Source organism: Ursus americanus, chromosome 16 (genome assembly GCF_024610735.1).
Source record: "Ursus americanus isolate L20-20 chromosome 16, mUrsAme1.1.p, whole genome shotgun sequence".
Lineage (NCBI taxonomy): Eukaryota > Metazoa > Chordata > Mammalia > Carnivora > Ursidae > Ursus > Ursus americanus.
Genome location: NC_142142.1, coordinates 9,436,608 through 9,448,936, shown reverse-complemented (window position 1 = coordinate 9,448,936; position 12,329 = coordinate 9,436,608). Strand labels below are relative to the sequence as shown.

The following is a 12,329-nucleotide window of genomic DNA, read 5'->3' as shown; positions in this document are numbered from 1 at the left end:
GTGGCTGCACCAGTTTGCAGTCCCATCAGCAGTGCAAGAGGGATCCTTTTTCTCTACATTCTCACCAACACTTGTTTCTTATGTTTTTGATATTAGCCATTCTGACAGGTGCGAGGTGATACCTTATTGTGGTTTTGATTTGCATTTCCCTGATGATTAGTGTTGTTGAACATATTTTCATGTGTCTGTTTGCCATCTGTATGTCTTCTTTAGGAAAATGTCTGTTCATATCCTCTGCCCATGTTTAATTAGATTATGTGTGTTTTTCTGGTGTTGACTTGTATAAGTTCTTTGTATATTTTGGGTACTTACCCTTATTGGATATATAATTTGCAATTATCTTCTCCCCTTCAGTGGGTTTTTTGTTTTGTTTTGTTGATGATCTCCTTCACTGTGCAAAATCTTTTTATTTTGCTGTAGTCCCAATAGTTAATTTTTGCTTTAGTTTCCCTTGCTTCAGGGGACATATCTAGAAAAATGCTTCTACGGCTGATGTCAAAGAGATTACTATGTTTTCTTCTAGGAATTATATGGTTTCAGGTCTCACATTTAGCCCTTTAATATATTTTGAGTTTATTTTTGAGTGCAGAAAGTGGTAAAGTTTCATTCTTTTGCATGTAGCTGTCCAGTTTTCCCAACACCATTTGTTGACGAGACTGTCTTTTTCTTTCTTTTTTTTTTTAAATTTATTTATGAGATAGAGACAGCCAGCGAGAGAGGGAACACAAGCAGGGGAAGTGGGAGAGGAAGAAGCAGGCTCACATCAGAGGAGCCTGATGTGGGGCTCCATCCCAGAACTCCGGGATCACGCCCTGAGCCGAAGGCAGACGCTTAACTGCTGTGCCACCCAGGCGCCCCGAGACTGTCTTTTTCCCATAGCATGTTCTTGTTTCCTTTTTATAGATTAATTATCCATATAACCATGGGTTTATTTCTGGGTTTTCTATTCTGTTCTATTGATCTATGCGTCTATTTTTGTGCCATTACCATACTGGTTTGATTACTACAGCTCTGTAGTATATCTTGAAATCTGAGATGCAATACCTTCAGTTTTGTTCTTCTTTTTTAAGATTGCTTTGGCTATTTGGGCTCTTTTGTGGTTTCATACAAAGTTTAGAATTATTTGTTCTAGTTATGTGAAAAATACTCTTGGTATCTGCTAGGGATTTATGCCCAACTGGTTTTTGACAAAGGTGTAAAAGCAATTAGACAGAGGAAACATAAGTTTCTGAACAAATGGTGCTGGAGCAATAGGACATCCATAGGGAAAAAAAATATTTTAAAAAGTCATGACCAAAGTTTCAAAATATAGGGGAAAACGTGGGAGAAACTCCTCAGGATGTAGGGCTAGGCAAAGACTTCTTAGGCTAAAAACATGATCCACGAAAGGAAAAGTAGATAAATTGGATTTTATCACAATTACAAACATTTGCTCTTCAAAAGACCTTGTTAACAGGATGAAAATACAAGCCACAGAGTGGCCAGAACTATTTACAAACCATGTATCTGACAAAGGACTAATACTGAGAATATATAAAGAATTCTAAAAACTGAACATTAAAAAATCACAATTAGAACACAGGCAAAATACATGAACAGACATTTCCCTGAAGTGGATATTCAGGCTGAAAATAAGCCCATGAAAAATGTTCAACATCATTAGCCATTAGGGAAGTACAAGTTAAAGTCACAACAAAATACTACTACTACTAGAATGTCTGAAAAAAAAATGGTGACAATGCCAAATGCTGGCAAGGATGCAGAGAAATTAAATCACTCATAGATACACTGCTGGTGGGAATGTAAAATGGGACAACTACTCTGGAGAGCAGTTTGGCAGTTTTTTAAAAAACTAAACATGCAAGCACCATATGACCCAGGAATTGTACTCCTCAGCATTTATTGCAGATAAATGAAAACTTATGCTCACACAGAAAAACCCTGTATACAAATATTTGTAGCAGTTTTATTCAGGCTATCTGAAAACTGGAAAGAATAAACAAAATGTGGTACATCCCTACCATAGGGAACACTACGCATCAATAAAAAGAAATGAACTATTGTTACATGCAACGACCTGGATAAGTTTCCAGAAAATTATGCCAAGAGAAAAAAAAGTAAATTCCGAAAGTTTACACATTGTGTCATTCCATTTATATAACACAGATTTGTGTTTGCCAGGAGTTAAATAGCAGTGTCGATATAAAAGAAGAACATGAAGGATCCTTGTGGTGATGGAAATGTTCTGTATCCTGACTATATCAATGTCAATATCCTAATTGTGACACTGGCAAGACATTACCATTAGGGAAAGCTGAGTAAAGGGTACACGAGATCTCTCTGTATTATTCCTCACACCTGCATGTGAGTCTACAACTTTCTCAAAATAAAAAAATTAATTAAGATGTTACCTTTGTGGTTTCTCTCGTGTCTGAACCCTGATTGATGCAGTACTCTTCATCAGACTGGGGAATTTCTCTTCTCTTCCTAGTTGGCTCCAATTGCTGGGAGTTTTAGTCAGGGTAGGTGTTGATTTTTTCCAAGAGCTTTGAAAATGCATATGAAAATAAGCATATGGTTTTTTGAATTATATTGTTTGATTTTATAATGTCAAACCAACCTTGCATTCCCGGGATAAACATTACTTCATTATGATGCATTAATCCTTTTGTATATTGCTGGATTCAACTTGCTAATATTTGCTTAGGATTTTTATGTCTGTATTAGGAAACGTCTTTCAGATACCTAAGGGAGTAAAGTTATTGTTTCTATAATTAAAAAAGACCTAGGCAAAAATAGTAAAATATTAAAATTTGACAAGGCTGGATGGTGGATAAACAATAATTCGTTACATTATTGTCTACACTTTCCTTCTTTCTTATTTTTGTTTTTCTTTCCTTTCAATTGAACAATTCTTGCCCGCAGCTTGGAAGTTAGATTCAGAGGACAGACTGAGGACATAATAACTGGGTTCTTTATGCTATCAGGACTACAGGGGTGGGATAGCCTTATGTATCCTCTTCACCTAGCAACAGGCCTAACAACACATAGTTGGTACTCAGTGAAAAGTTCATTGAACGAGTTCAGATTTATTTGAATGACAATCCAATACAATATAATGGATACCGTGGTCCAGATCCACCCTCAGGACCTAGCCAGTCGTTCCCCCAGCTTCTGGGTGTAGGCTGCTTGTGGCTCATAATTCTCTGGGAATTGCCTTCCACAGAAGGATGTAGCCTTGCCAAAAGTTACAGATAGAGCCTCTATCACTGCTCAGTGATAGGACAAAAACGTCGGGCGCCTGTGCTTTAATTTGGAATAACTCATAATGGTCATACCCGGCTCAGAGCATTCTTTGAGACAGGCTGAGGCCTCTGCAGGCCTGTTTCGGTTTAACTTCTCCCGCTGCGAATCCTGCTTCCATCACTCTTACAGCTCCCCGCCATAAACTTTCTGCACATTCACCTCCTTTTCGCTCTCTTCCTCGGGTAATTCCACCCAGGACGCACATTACCCTGTTTTATATTCTTTTCCTAGCAGTTATCAGTACGTGAAATAACCTTATTTAATGCTTTAATACTTGCTTGTTGTCTGCTGTAAGACTGTAAGCTTCCCAGGACAGACTTTTTTCCCCGTACACTGTGCACCACTGTATCACTACTGGTTGTTGAAATGAATGAGTGGAAGAGACACACCTGGTACTGGGTCTTGGGCTCACAGTCTAGCTCTAGAGCCGCCGACCAGCACTCAGGAGCAGCGGCTGGGGACGTGCCTCCGAGTCCCCGCCCCTCCTGTCACGCCCCCAGGCCCAGGCAGGGGGCGGAACCTCGCAGACGACCCGGCTGAAGCTATGCGGCAGCCGGCGGTACAGCTGGTGCGGCTAAGCCGGATACCCTACACCGAGCTGCTGGCCCTGCAGGAGCGCTGGCTGCGGCGGCTGCAGGCCGAGCCAGGCACTGAGGCCCCGTCGGGAACTGAGGCGGGCGCACTCCTGATCTGCGAGCCCGCGGGGCCCGTGTACACCTCCGGGCTGCGCGGCGGCCTGACGTCGGAGGAGACGGCGCGGCTGCGGGCCTTGGGCGCCGAAGTACGCACCACAGGCCGCGGTGGCCTGGCCACCTTCCACGGCCCCGGCCAGCTGCTCTGCCACCCTGTGCTAGACCTGAGACGCCTGGGCCTGCGCCTGCGCACCCACGTAGCGGCGCTGGAGGCGTGCGCCGTGCGCCTGTGCGAGCTCCAGGGCTTGCCCGGCGCCAGCGCGCGGCCTCCGCCTTACACCGGCGTCTGGCTGGGGAAGCGCAAGGTCTGCGCGATAGGTTAGTGCGGAGGGCCGGGGCGGGGCCGGGGGCGGGGTCGGGGGCGGGGCTTTGCGGGGCTGGACCAATGGAGGTGAGAGCAAGCTCGGGCTGGACGGAAGTGTATCTGGCGCGGCCTTTGAATCAGAACTATCCGCTGAGTTTGAGGGTTTTAAGCCTTCTTTCTGATCTCTTATATTCACAGCCCTCAGAAGGGCCCTCAGTGGTCATCTCATCCAACATTCATCTTTTCGAGATGTGAATTGCCAGGTTGCTTCCAATGAATCACAGTGTCTGGACAATAATGGAGCTTAGCAATTTTCAAACTTTTTAAACTTTTTTTTTTTAAAGCAACAGAATCTCTGTTAAAAGATATTTTCTGGAATCTCCATAATAAGTGCAGGAGCTGTGGAGCCACACACCCCTCCCCAGCCATGTCCGCCTCACCCGATCTATGCACAACCCCTTGGGTGCTCAGAAACAAAGCTGGAAAACCAGTGATGGAGTCCAGTTTCTTCATCACACCGAGTGAGATCCTGAAGCCCGGGGAGGGAGGATATCTACTCTGAGACCCTTTTTCTTGTCTTGCAGGAGTCCGCTGTGGAAGGCACATCACGTCCCACGGCCTGGCTCTGAACTGTTCTACAGACCTTGTGTGGTTTGATCACATTGTCCCCTGCGGGCTGGTTGGGACAGGTGTCACCTCTCTGAGTGAGGAGCTCCAAAGGCACGTCACTGTGGATGAAGTAATACCACCTTTCCTTGAGGCCTTTAAAGAGACCTACAAGTGCATGTTGATCTCAGAGGACGGCTCCAACTGAAGAGTGTTCATGTTATCACAGCTGGGAGGTCCTGCTTGAAAAGCACCAAGACTGACTTGGGAGTCACTGAAACCCAGATTCTAGACTTGGCCCTGTCATTCACTCACCATGAGACTATGAGCAAAGTGTGAGCTCTTAGCCATTGTTTCCATATGTTTGCGGTTTATTTATATTTTCTCACCTACCTCAGATATGGGAGATGTGAAAACATGACGAAAAGCAACACGTGCTATATAAATGTAAGACATTAGCACTACTATTGACACCCCATTTTCTCAGCTTAGAGAAACTCAGATATAGAGAATCAGTTCTCAAATATTTGTTACTTCCTAAATACTGTATTTAATTGGGCGATTCTGGGCTCCAGTTCCTTTTATTTTTGTGGGAATCGTATCTCTAGATAGCCCAGGTGAAGGTGATATGGTGGGGAGCTTTCTGCAATAAAAGGAGAAGGGAAAGGAGTCTTTAAAGAATAAAATGAGATCTTGATTCCCTGCATTGGCTTGCCAAGCCTGATAGCTATTTTTAGTTAGGTAACCTGAGCTAGACCAGAGGCCAGGAAAAGACAAGAATAATTTCTCACACTGTACAAATGCCAAGGTGGAAGTAAGTTTTCCTTAAATGAGATCTCTAAATTTATAAGGCTGTGTATTAACTATTCATTGCTATGTAACAAATCACCCCAAAACTTAATGACTTAAAACAATAAACATTATCTCATATTATTCTGTGGGTCAGGAATTTGGGAAGAGCTTAGCTGGGCGATTCTGGGTTAAGATCTCTCACGAGGTCTAGTCAAGATGTCCACTGGATCATCTGTCATCTAAAAGTTTGACTGGGAATGCAGGATCCCAACCCCCAAGATGGTTCACTCTGCTTCGTTGGTGCCGGTTATTTACGGGACCTGCGTTCCTCACCATGTGGGCCACTCCACAGAGCTACTCTTTCTCCCGGAGCAAGTGATGCCAGCAAGAGACAAGGTGGAAGCCACAAGGTCTTATGACCCAGGCTTGGAAGTCACGCAGTCATTTCTACTGTTTCCTAATAGATGAACCCGACTCAATGTGGAAGGGACTGCACAGGGTGAGGGTAAGTGCAGATTGTTAGGGACCATCCTGGAGACTGGCTACCACAGGCAGTTAGGGTGGAACGATCCTTGAATGAGAAGTCAGGTGACCCAGGCTGCGTTCCAGCTCTTTGGGCAAGTCATTTACCCTCTCTGGGCTTCAGTTTCCCCTATATAAGCACTGTCCAATAGGAATACAATGTGAGCCGCACCGTAATTTTATTTTTCCAGTAGCCACATTCAAAAGGGAAAAATAAACAGTGACATTAGCACTTTAATTAACCAAATATAAAAAGGTTTTACACTTCTTTTCTCCATGCTATATCCAGATACTCCGTGTGTAGTTCCACTTATAGCACATCTCATTTTGGAGTTGTCACCCTTCAGAAGTTCAGTAGCCACATGTGGCTAGTGGCCACCATATTGCAAAGTGCAGCTTTAGGTAATGTGGTATCGAAAGTCCTTTTTGAGCTTCCAGGGTCCTGTGGCCCCACTGGCTTCTAGAAGAAAGGTGAGTCTTCCCACGTCTGAGGTTTGCTGTTTAACTCTGCACACAGCTTTTATCAGTTATTCAAGCTGGAATGGACTTTGGAGGTATGTTCCTGCCTCCTCATTGTATAGAGATGAAACCAAGACTTCGGAAGAAACTTGCTCAAGGCACACAGTGAGTTAATCACAAAGCCAGGCCTGGGTGCCAGATATAAGCCCCGTTCTCATGCTCTTTTCCTGCTGTGCACACTGACTTAGAGCTCAGGACAGTATGCTTTACAAGTCATGGACACTTGGCCAATATTAATTGATCGGTGCTTTGTCCACCCATTATTTACCCATATTCCTTCTAGGCCTTTTGTTATCCCTCCAGGGAGCCAACAGTGCAATAGCGTAGGAATGTGGGGGGTGGATAGTAGTTGATAATTACTTTGCAGTATTATTGCCAAAAAGGGAAATAATTATTGCAGGCAAAGTGGAGTTAGAGCCTCAGGGTAGGAAGGCTGTGCACGTGTTACTCCCCATCTAGTACTTGACTGCCCTCTCTAGCAACCCAAGAAAGTGGCCATACAGCCTGGTCTTGAATACCTCCAGAGACTGGGGAAGAGACATTTACTCAGCACTTATTTTTAGTACCAGGTACTGCGTTAGCCCTCTTAAGTACATTCCCTCAATCAGCAGCCTGTCCCGTGTTTCTGGATCACTGGGAATCATTCTGCATGGTATAGAGACTGAGTTACCTGACCTTGCTGAGCCTCCGTTTCATTAGGCTCAAGGCTTGGCACAGAATAGACAGCAGGAAATACGTGGTAGTTATCAGTGTTGTTCACCAAATATTTCAGGCGGGACTGTACTGTGTGGCTCCCTTGTGGTTGGTTGGGGCCAAGCAACTTGTTCTGATCGATGAGTTATGAATGGAGGTGACATGCCACTTCTGAGCTGGAGCATTGAATTGCTGGCGTCAGAGCCCTTGGGGTTTCTCTTTCCCACTGGAAAGGTGACCAACAGCATTCAAGATGGTGGCTGCTTCCTGAGGGACTGCAATGAGCAGAGGCCCCTGCTGCTCCTGGCGGTGCAGTGGAGTTAAGCCACTGAAATGTGGGCGTTGTTCATTACCACGGCATAACCTAGCCTCTTCTGACTGATACAACATGTTTATATTAATTAGGACTCTTGTATTTGCAAATGTAGAAACCCCAAACTAATTTATGCAAAAAAAATTAAAGAGTGACAGCGGGGGCATTATCAGAAAAGGTACCGGGGGTCTCATAAAATCCAAGGTTAGGGTTGCAGGTGGGCTCAAGAACAGAACCAGAGCATGTAGCCCTTTAGGAACCCAGGTAGTCTTTTCTCTCCTCCCTGGCAGGCTTCTTGGTGTGTTCGTTTCATTCTATCTTGCTTTAGTCCAGCTTTCTCTGTTTCCCGGGCTGCACGGTGTAAGATGGCTGCTGCTGCTGCTGTCATCTGTAAATATCGGAGAAGAGTCAAGGAAAATTCCTAGGTTTCTGGTGTGACCAACTGGGTGGATGCTAGAGGTATTGCTGGGATGGGGAACACTGGGTGAAGACCAAGTTTGGAGAGAAAAATAATGAGTTCAGTTTTAGATAAATCAAGTTTGAAACACTTGTGGGAGATGTAAGTGGAGAGGGCCAAGAGGCAGCGGGTGTGTGGGTCTAGAACATGGGTGTGATGAGTTAATGACTTAGGTCTGGAGAGAGAAGAGGAGGGCAGAGGACTGATAAATGTGAGGCATGGGCCGAGGAGGGGCAGGCCCAGGAAGCGGAGAGGCTACATAGGCAGAGAAATAGGGGCACAGAATGAGACAACAAGAGAATGTCGTCCACTCCTATAGCCTGAGATTGCCAGGCATCCTGGAAGAGCCAAGCCTCCAAGAACAGGTGGACTGTGGGTCGGCAGAGCCAGGAGGATGCAGAGCAGAAGGCCAGGGTTCAGCGGAGGCCAGGCCCATGGGACCAGGTCAGGCTGCTGCTGTGGGTTCCTGGCTCTTCTTCCTGCCTGGACAGAGCTCACCTCCGCTTTCCCACAGGGGCCCTTCCTCAAGGAAGGAAGCTGAGCGTATGAAGAAGGATATTTAACACCCTGGCTTTCCTATCTCCAGAAGGCCTCTTCTTGTTTGTACAGAATCTTTTCCCCATAAATAAACAGATTGTCCAGGGTCTGGTGAAGAAGTGCTAAGTGTAAGGACGTCACTGGCTCAGCATCTTGTTTCTCCAGTGAAGTTTGCAGGAAGCCACAAAGAGCCAGCTCTAGCAGCGTGACCAGATATACCTTACTTCTTGGGAAAATCCTCTCTCTGAAAGCCCGATGGAAATCAGATTTTTGCCATCTAAATCTGATTTTTCTTTTTACCAAATTATAATTTACCATACATATAATCATACCATATTATAGTATTATACAATTTAAAAATAAAACAACACTTGTACTCTCACCCGACAACACATGCCCTTCATTTGTGTGTCTTTAGTACTTGATCACGAACAGACATATTTTATGTACTTGTCATTATTATATGGATAAAATTATGTATACTCTTTTAAACCGAACCTAATATTACATACATTTTCCCACATTGCTACATAATCTTTGCAATTATATATATATATATTTTTTAAATATTTTATTTATTTATTTGACAGAGAGAGAGAGAGAGAGCTCAAGCAGGGGGAGCAGGAAAGGGAGAAGCAGGCTCTCCACTGAGCAGAGAGCCCGATGTGGGTCTCGAACCCAGGACCCTGGCATCATGACCTGAGTGGAAGGCAGATGCTTAACCGACTGAGCCACCCAGGCGCCCCTGCAATTATATATATATTTTTAAAGATGTTATTTATTAATTTGACGTAGAGAGACAGCCAGTGAGAGAGGGAACACAAGCAGGGGGAGTGGGAGAGGAAGAAGCAGGCTCATAGCGGAGGAGCCTGATGTGGGGCTCGATCCCAGAATGCTGGGATCACGCCCTGAGCCCAAGACAGACGCTTAACGACTGCGCCACCCAGGCACCCCTGCAATTATATTTTTGAATGTCTTAATTTTGTTTTTATTTCTTTTAAAAGTTAGAATTTAAGGTTTTTTAAAAAAATATAGGTAATGCAAATTAAAAAGGTACAAAATGGTAGCTTTGAAATGTAAGTTTTGCTGCCATTCTTTTCCCCATAAACTCATTTTTTTTCCTGGAGGCCTAAATGATGGTAAATCCTTTTTTATGAACTTCAGAGATATGTATGCATACACAAGCATGCATGATTATACACATTTTTTTAAAGATTTTATTTATTTATTTGACAGAGAGAGAGACAGCCAGCGAGAGAGGGAACACAAGCAGGGGGAGTGGGAGAGGAAGAAGCAGGCTCCCAGCAGGGAGCCAGATGCGGGGCTCGATCCCAGGACTCTGGGATCACGCCCTGAGCTGAAGGCAGGCGCTTAACAACTGAACCACCCAGGTGCCCCAATATACATTCTTTTTCATATACTAACACCCTATACCCACACCATTGCACTTTGGAAATTGTTTCAGATTAGTATATAAAAAGCATCCTTATTTTATTTTAGTTTAGTTTATATTTATTTGTTTGACAGAGAGTGGCAGCCAGAAGGAGAGGGAGAAGCAGACTCCCTGCTGAGCAGAGAGCCCCATGCGGGCTTCATCCCAGGACCCTGTTGAGGGGCTCGATCCCAGAACGCTGGGATCACAACCTGAGCCAAAGGCAGACATTATGTGACTGAGCCATCCAGGCATCCCAAGAGCATCCTCATTTTAAAAAATGACTACAGAGTATTCCATTCAGTGGATTTCTTATGATTTATTTAGCTAGTATCCTACTGAGGACATTTAGGTTATTGCTAATCTTTTGCTTTTACAAGCAAGGCTGCAACGAAAATTCATGTGTGTGCGTGTGTGTGTGTGTGTGTGTGTGTGTGTGTTACATAGCACATGGTGAGTACAGAGGTTGAATCTTTAGAAGTGATTTTCTGAGTCAAAGGATATGTGCATTTTTATTTTAATAGATATTGCCTTCCATAAAAGTTATACCAATTTATATTCCCATCAATAATACACCAGGGAGATGCCTGAATTTTAAATGTTCCAGCATCTTAGGTTTATTTTTTTCATTTTTTTTTTTAAAGATTTTATTTATTTATTCGACAGAGATAGAGACAGCCAGCGAGAGAGGGAACACAAGCAGGGGGAGTGGGAGAGGAAGAAGCAGGCTCATAGCGGAAGAGCCTGATGTGGGGCTCGATCCCAGATCGCCGGGATCACGCCCTGAGCCGAAGGCAGACGCTTAACCGCTGTGCCACCCAGGCGCCCCTATTTTTTTCATTTTTTAAAAAAGATTTTATTTGAGAGAGAGAGAGCACATGAGCACAAGCAGGGGGAAGCAACAGGCAGAGGGAGAAGCAGGCTGAACAAGGAGCCCGATGCAGAACTTGATCCCAGGACCCTGGGATCGTGACCCGAGCTGAAGGCAAATGCTTAACCGACTGAGCCACCCAGGCGCCCCTGTATAAAATCTTTTTAACATACAACAATGAACCCTCATGTACCCACCATGCAGCTAAAATAATCATCAACTCATGGCCAATCTTAGTTTAAACTGATACCTACTTCTGGCTTTCTCCCTGGATTATTATGAAGCAAATCATAGATACCATATTATTTCATCCATAAATATTTCAGTATGTATTCCCCAAAGATAAGGACTAAAAAAAACCCAAAACTTCGACATCAAATATTCAGTTAGTATTCAGATTTCTCCCATGTTTGCTTGTTCCTTTTTTTCACAGTTGGTTTGTTCAAATCAGGATTCAAATAGCACGTCTCATAAGTGTCTCCTTAGTGTCTTTCACCTATAGATTCCTCCCACAATTTTTTTTTAAATCTTTTTCTCCTATGTTTTCTGAAGCTTGAAAGATAAAGCCTGTTGCTTGATACGATTTGGCAAGTCAACTTCATAGGTGGTGGTGTGTTCTTAAGGCACGCAGGATCTCTTGTTTTCTTCTCTTTTTCATGATGATTATTCCCTAGATCCATTCCCTAGATTCCCAAGACCAGTGGCATTAGTGTTATTGGCATTTACTTGTTTTTTAGTTGTGTTCATATTCAATAAAAGTTTGTATTGAATAAAAAATTACCTACATAAAAGATTTGCTTTTACAGTTGCATTAGAGTTTATACTGAGTTTAAATTTGAACATATCCAAATTGCCAGCACTGAGTACCTTGATAATTTTTGAGGAAACCATACATTATTCAAATTCAAGAGACACCGGTATAAGCCTAAAGTGTTACATTTTTGCAATACTTACATTGGGAGGTTTTCTAGGCCAGAGACTGTTTGTTTGTTTGTGTTTGTATCCTAGTACTGAGCTTGTAAAAGGAAGCAAGTTTCATATCTATGCTGTTACAAAAAATTCCCTATCGCCTCCATATTGGTTCTTTTGTTGACAGACGTCAATACCCAGTCTGTGAGGTGTTTGCTGTGGCCGTGCGCAGGCAGCCTTCCATTCATACAGAACTCTGATTGTTAGACAGTCATTCGGGCTTGTAAACTGAAACTTGCCTCCGACAATGTCATAACTCGACCCTCCTGCAAGGCCTCCTCTGAGAGTCCTTCCTGGCCATGTCTACCTACATCCC

The 12,329-nt window shown here is 43.8% G+C and overlaps 1 protein-coding gene and 1 long non-coding RNA gene across 4 annotated transcripts in view; one reads left to right on the top strand and one right to left on the bottom strand.

Annotated features, from left to right (window-relative positions):
* The first annotated feature begins 3,823 nt into the window (after positions 1-3,823).
* On the top strand, positions 3,824-5,841 carry LIPT2 (lipoyl(octanoyl) transferase 2). The gene is made up of 2 exons (XM_045816223.2): positions 3,824-4,316; positions 4,887-5,841. The coding sequence occupies exons 1-2, from the start codon at positions 3,851-3,853 to the stop codon at positions 5,114-5,116; spliced, it is 696 nt and encodes a 231-aa protein (XP_045672179.2). The 5' UTR covers positions 3,824-3,850; the 3' UTR covers positions 5,117-5,841.
* Positions 5,842-6,347: 506 nt separating this feature from the next.
* LOC123804190 (uncharacterized) overlaps positions 6,348-12,329 on the bottom strand; it is a 66,937-nt gene continuing 60,955 nt past the window's right edge. For all 3 annotated transcript variants that reach the window (XR_015726933.1, XR_015726934.1, XR_015726932.1), the window contains one exon: positions 6,348-8,135. This is a non-coding gene — a long non-coding RNA (uncharacterized LOC123804190). The remainder of the gene's footprint in view (positions 8,136-12,329) is intronic.

What these genes read in the sequence shown, in the direction of transcription:
- LIPT2 (XM_045816223.2), top strand. Translation starts at nt 3,851, where the DNA reads ATGCGGCAGCCGGCGGTACAGCTGGTGCGGCTAAGCCGGATACCCTAC. An exon ending in GCGCAAGGTCTGCGCGATAG is followed by an intron (nt 4,317 to 4,886) that starts GTTAGTGCGGAG and finishes CTTGTCTTGCAG; the next exon opens with GAGTCCGCTGTGGAAGGCAC.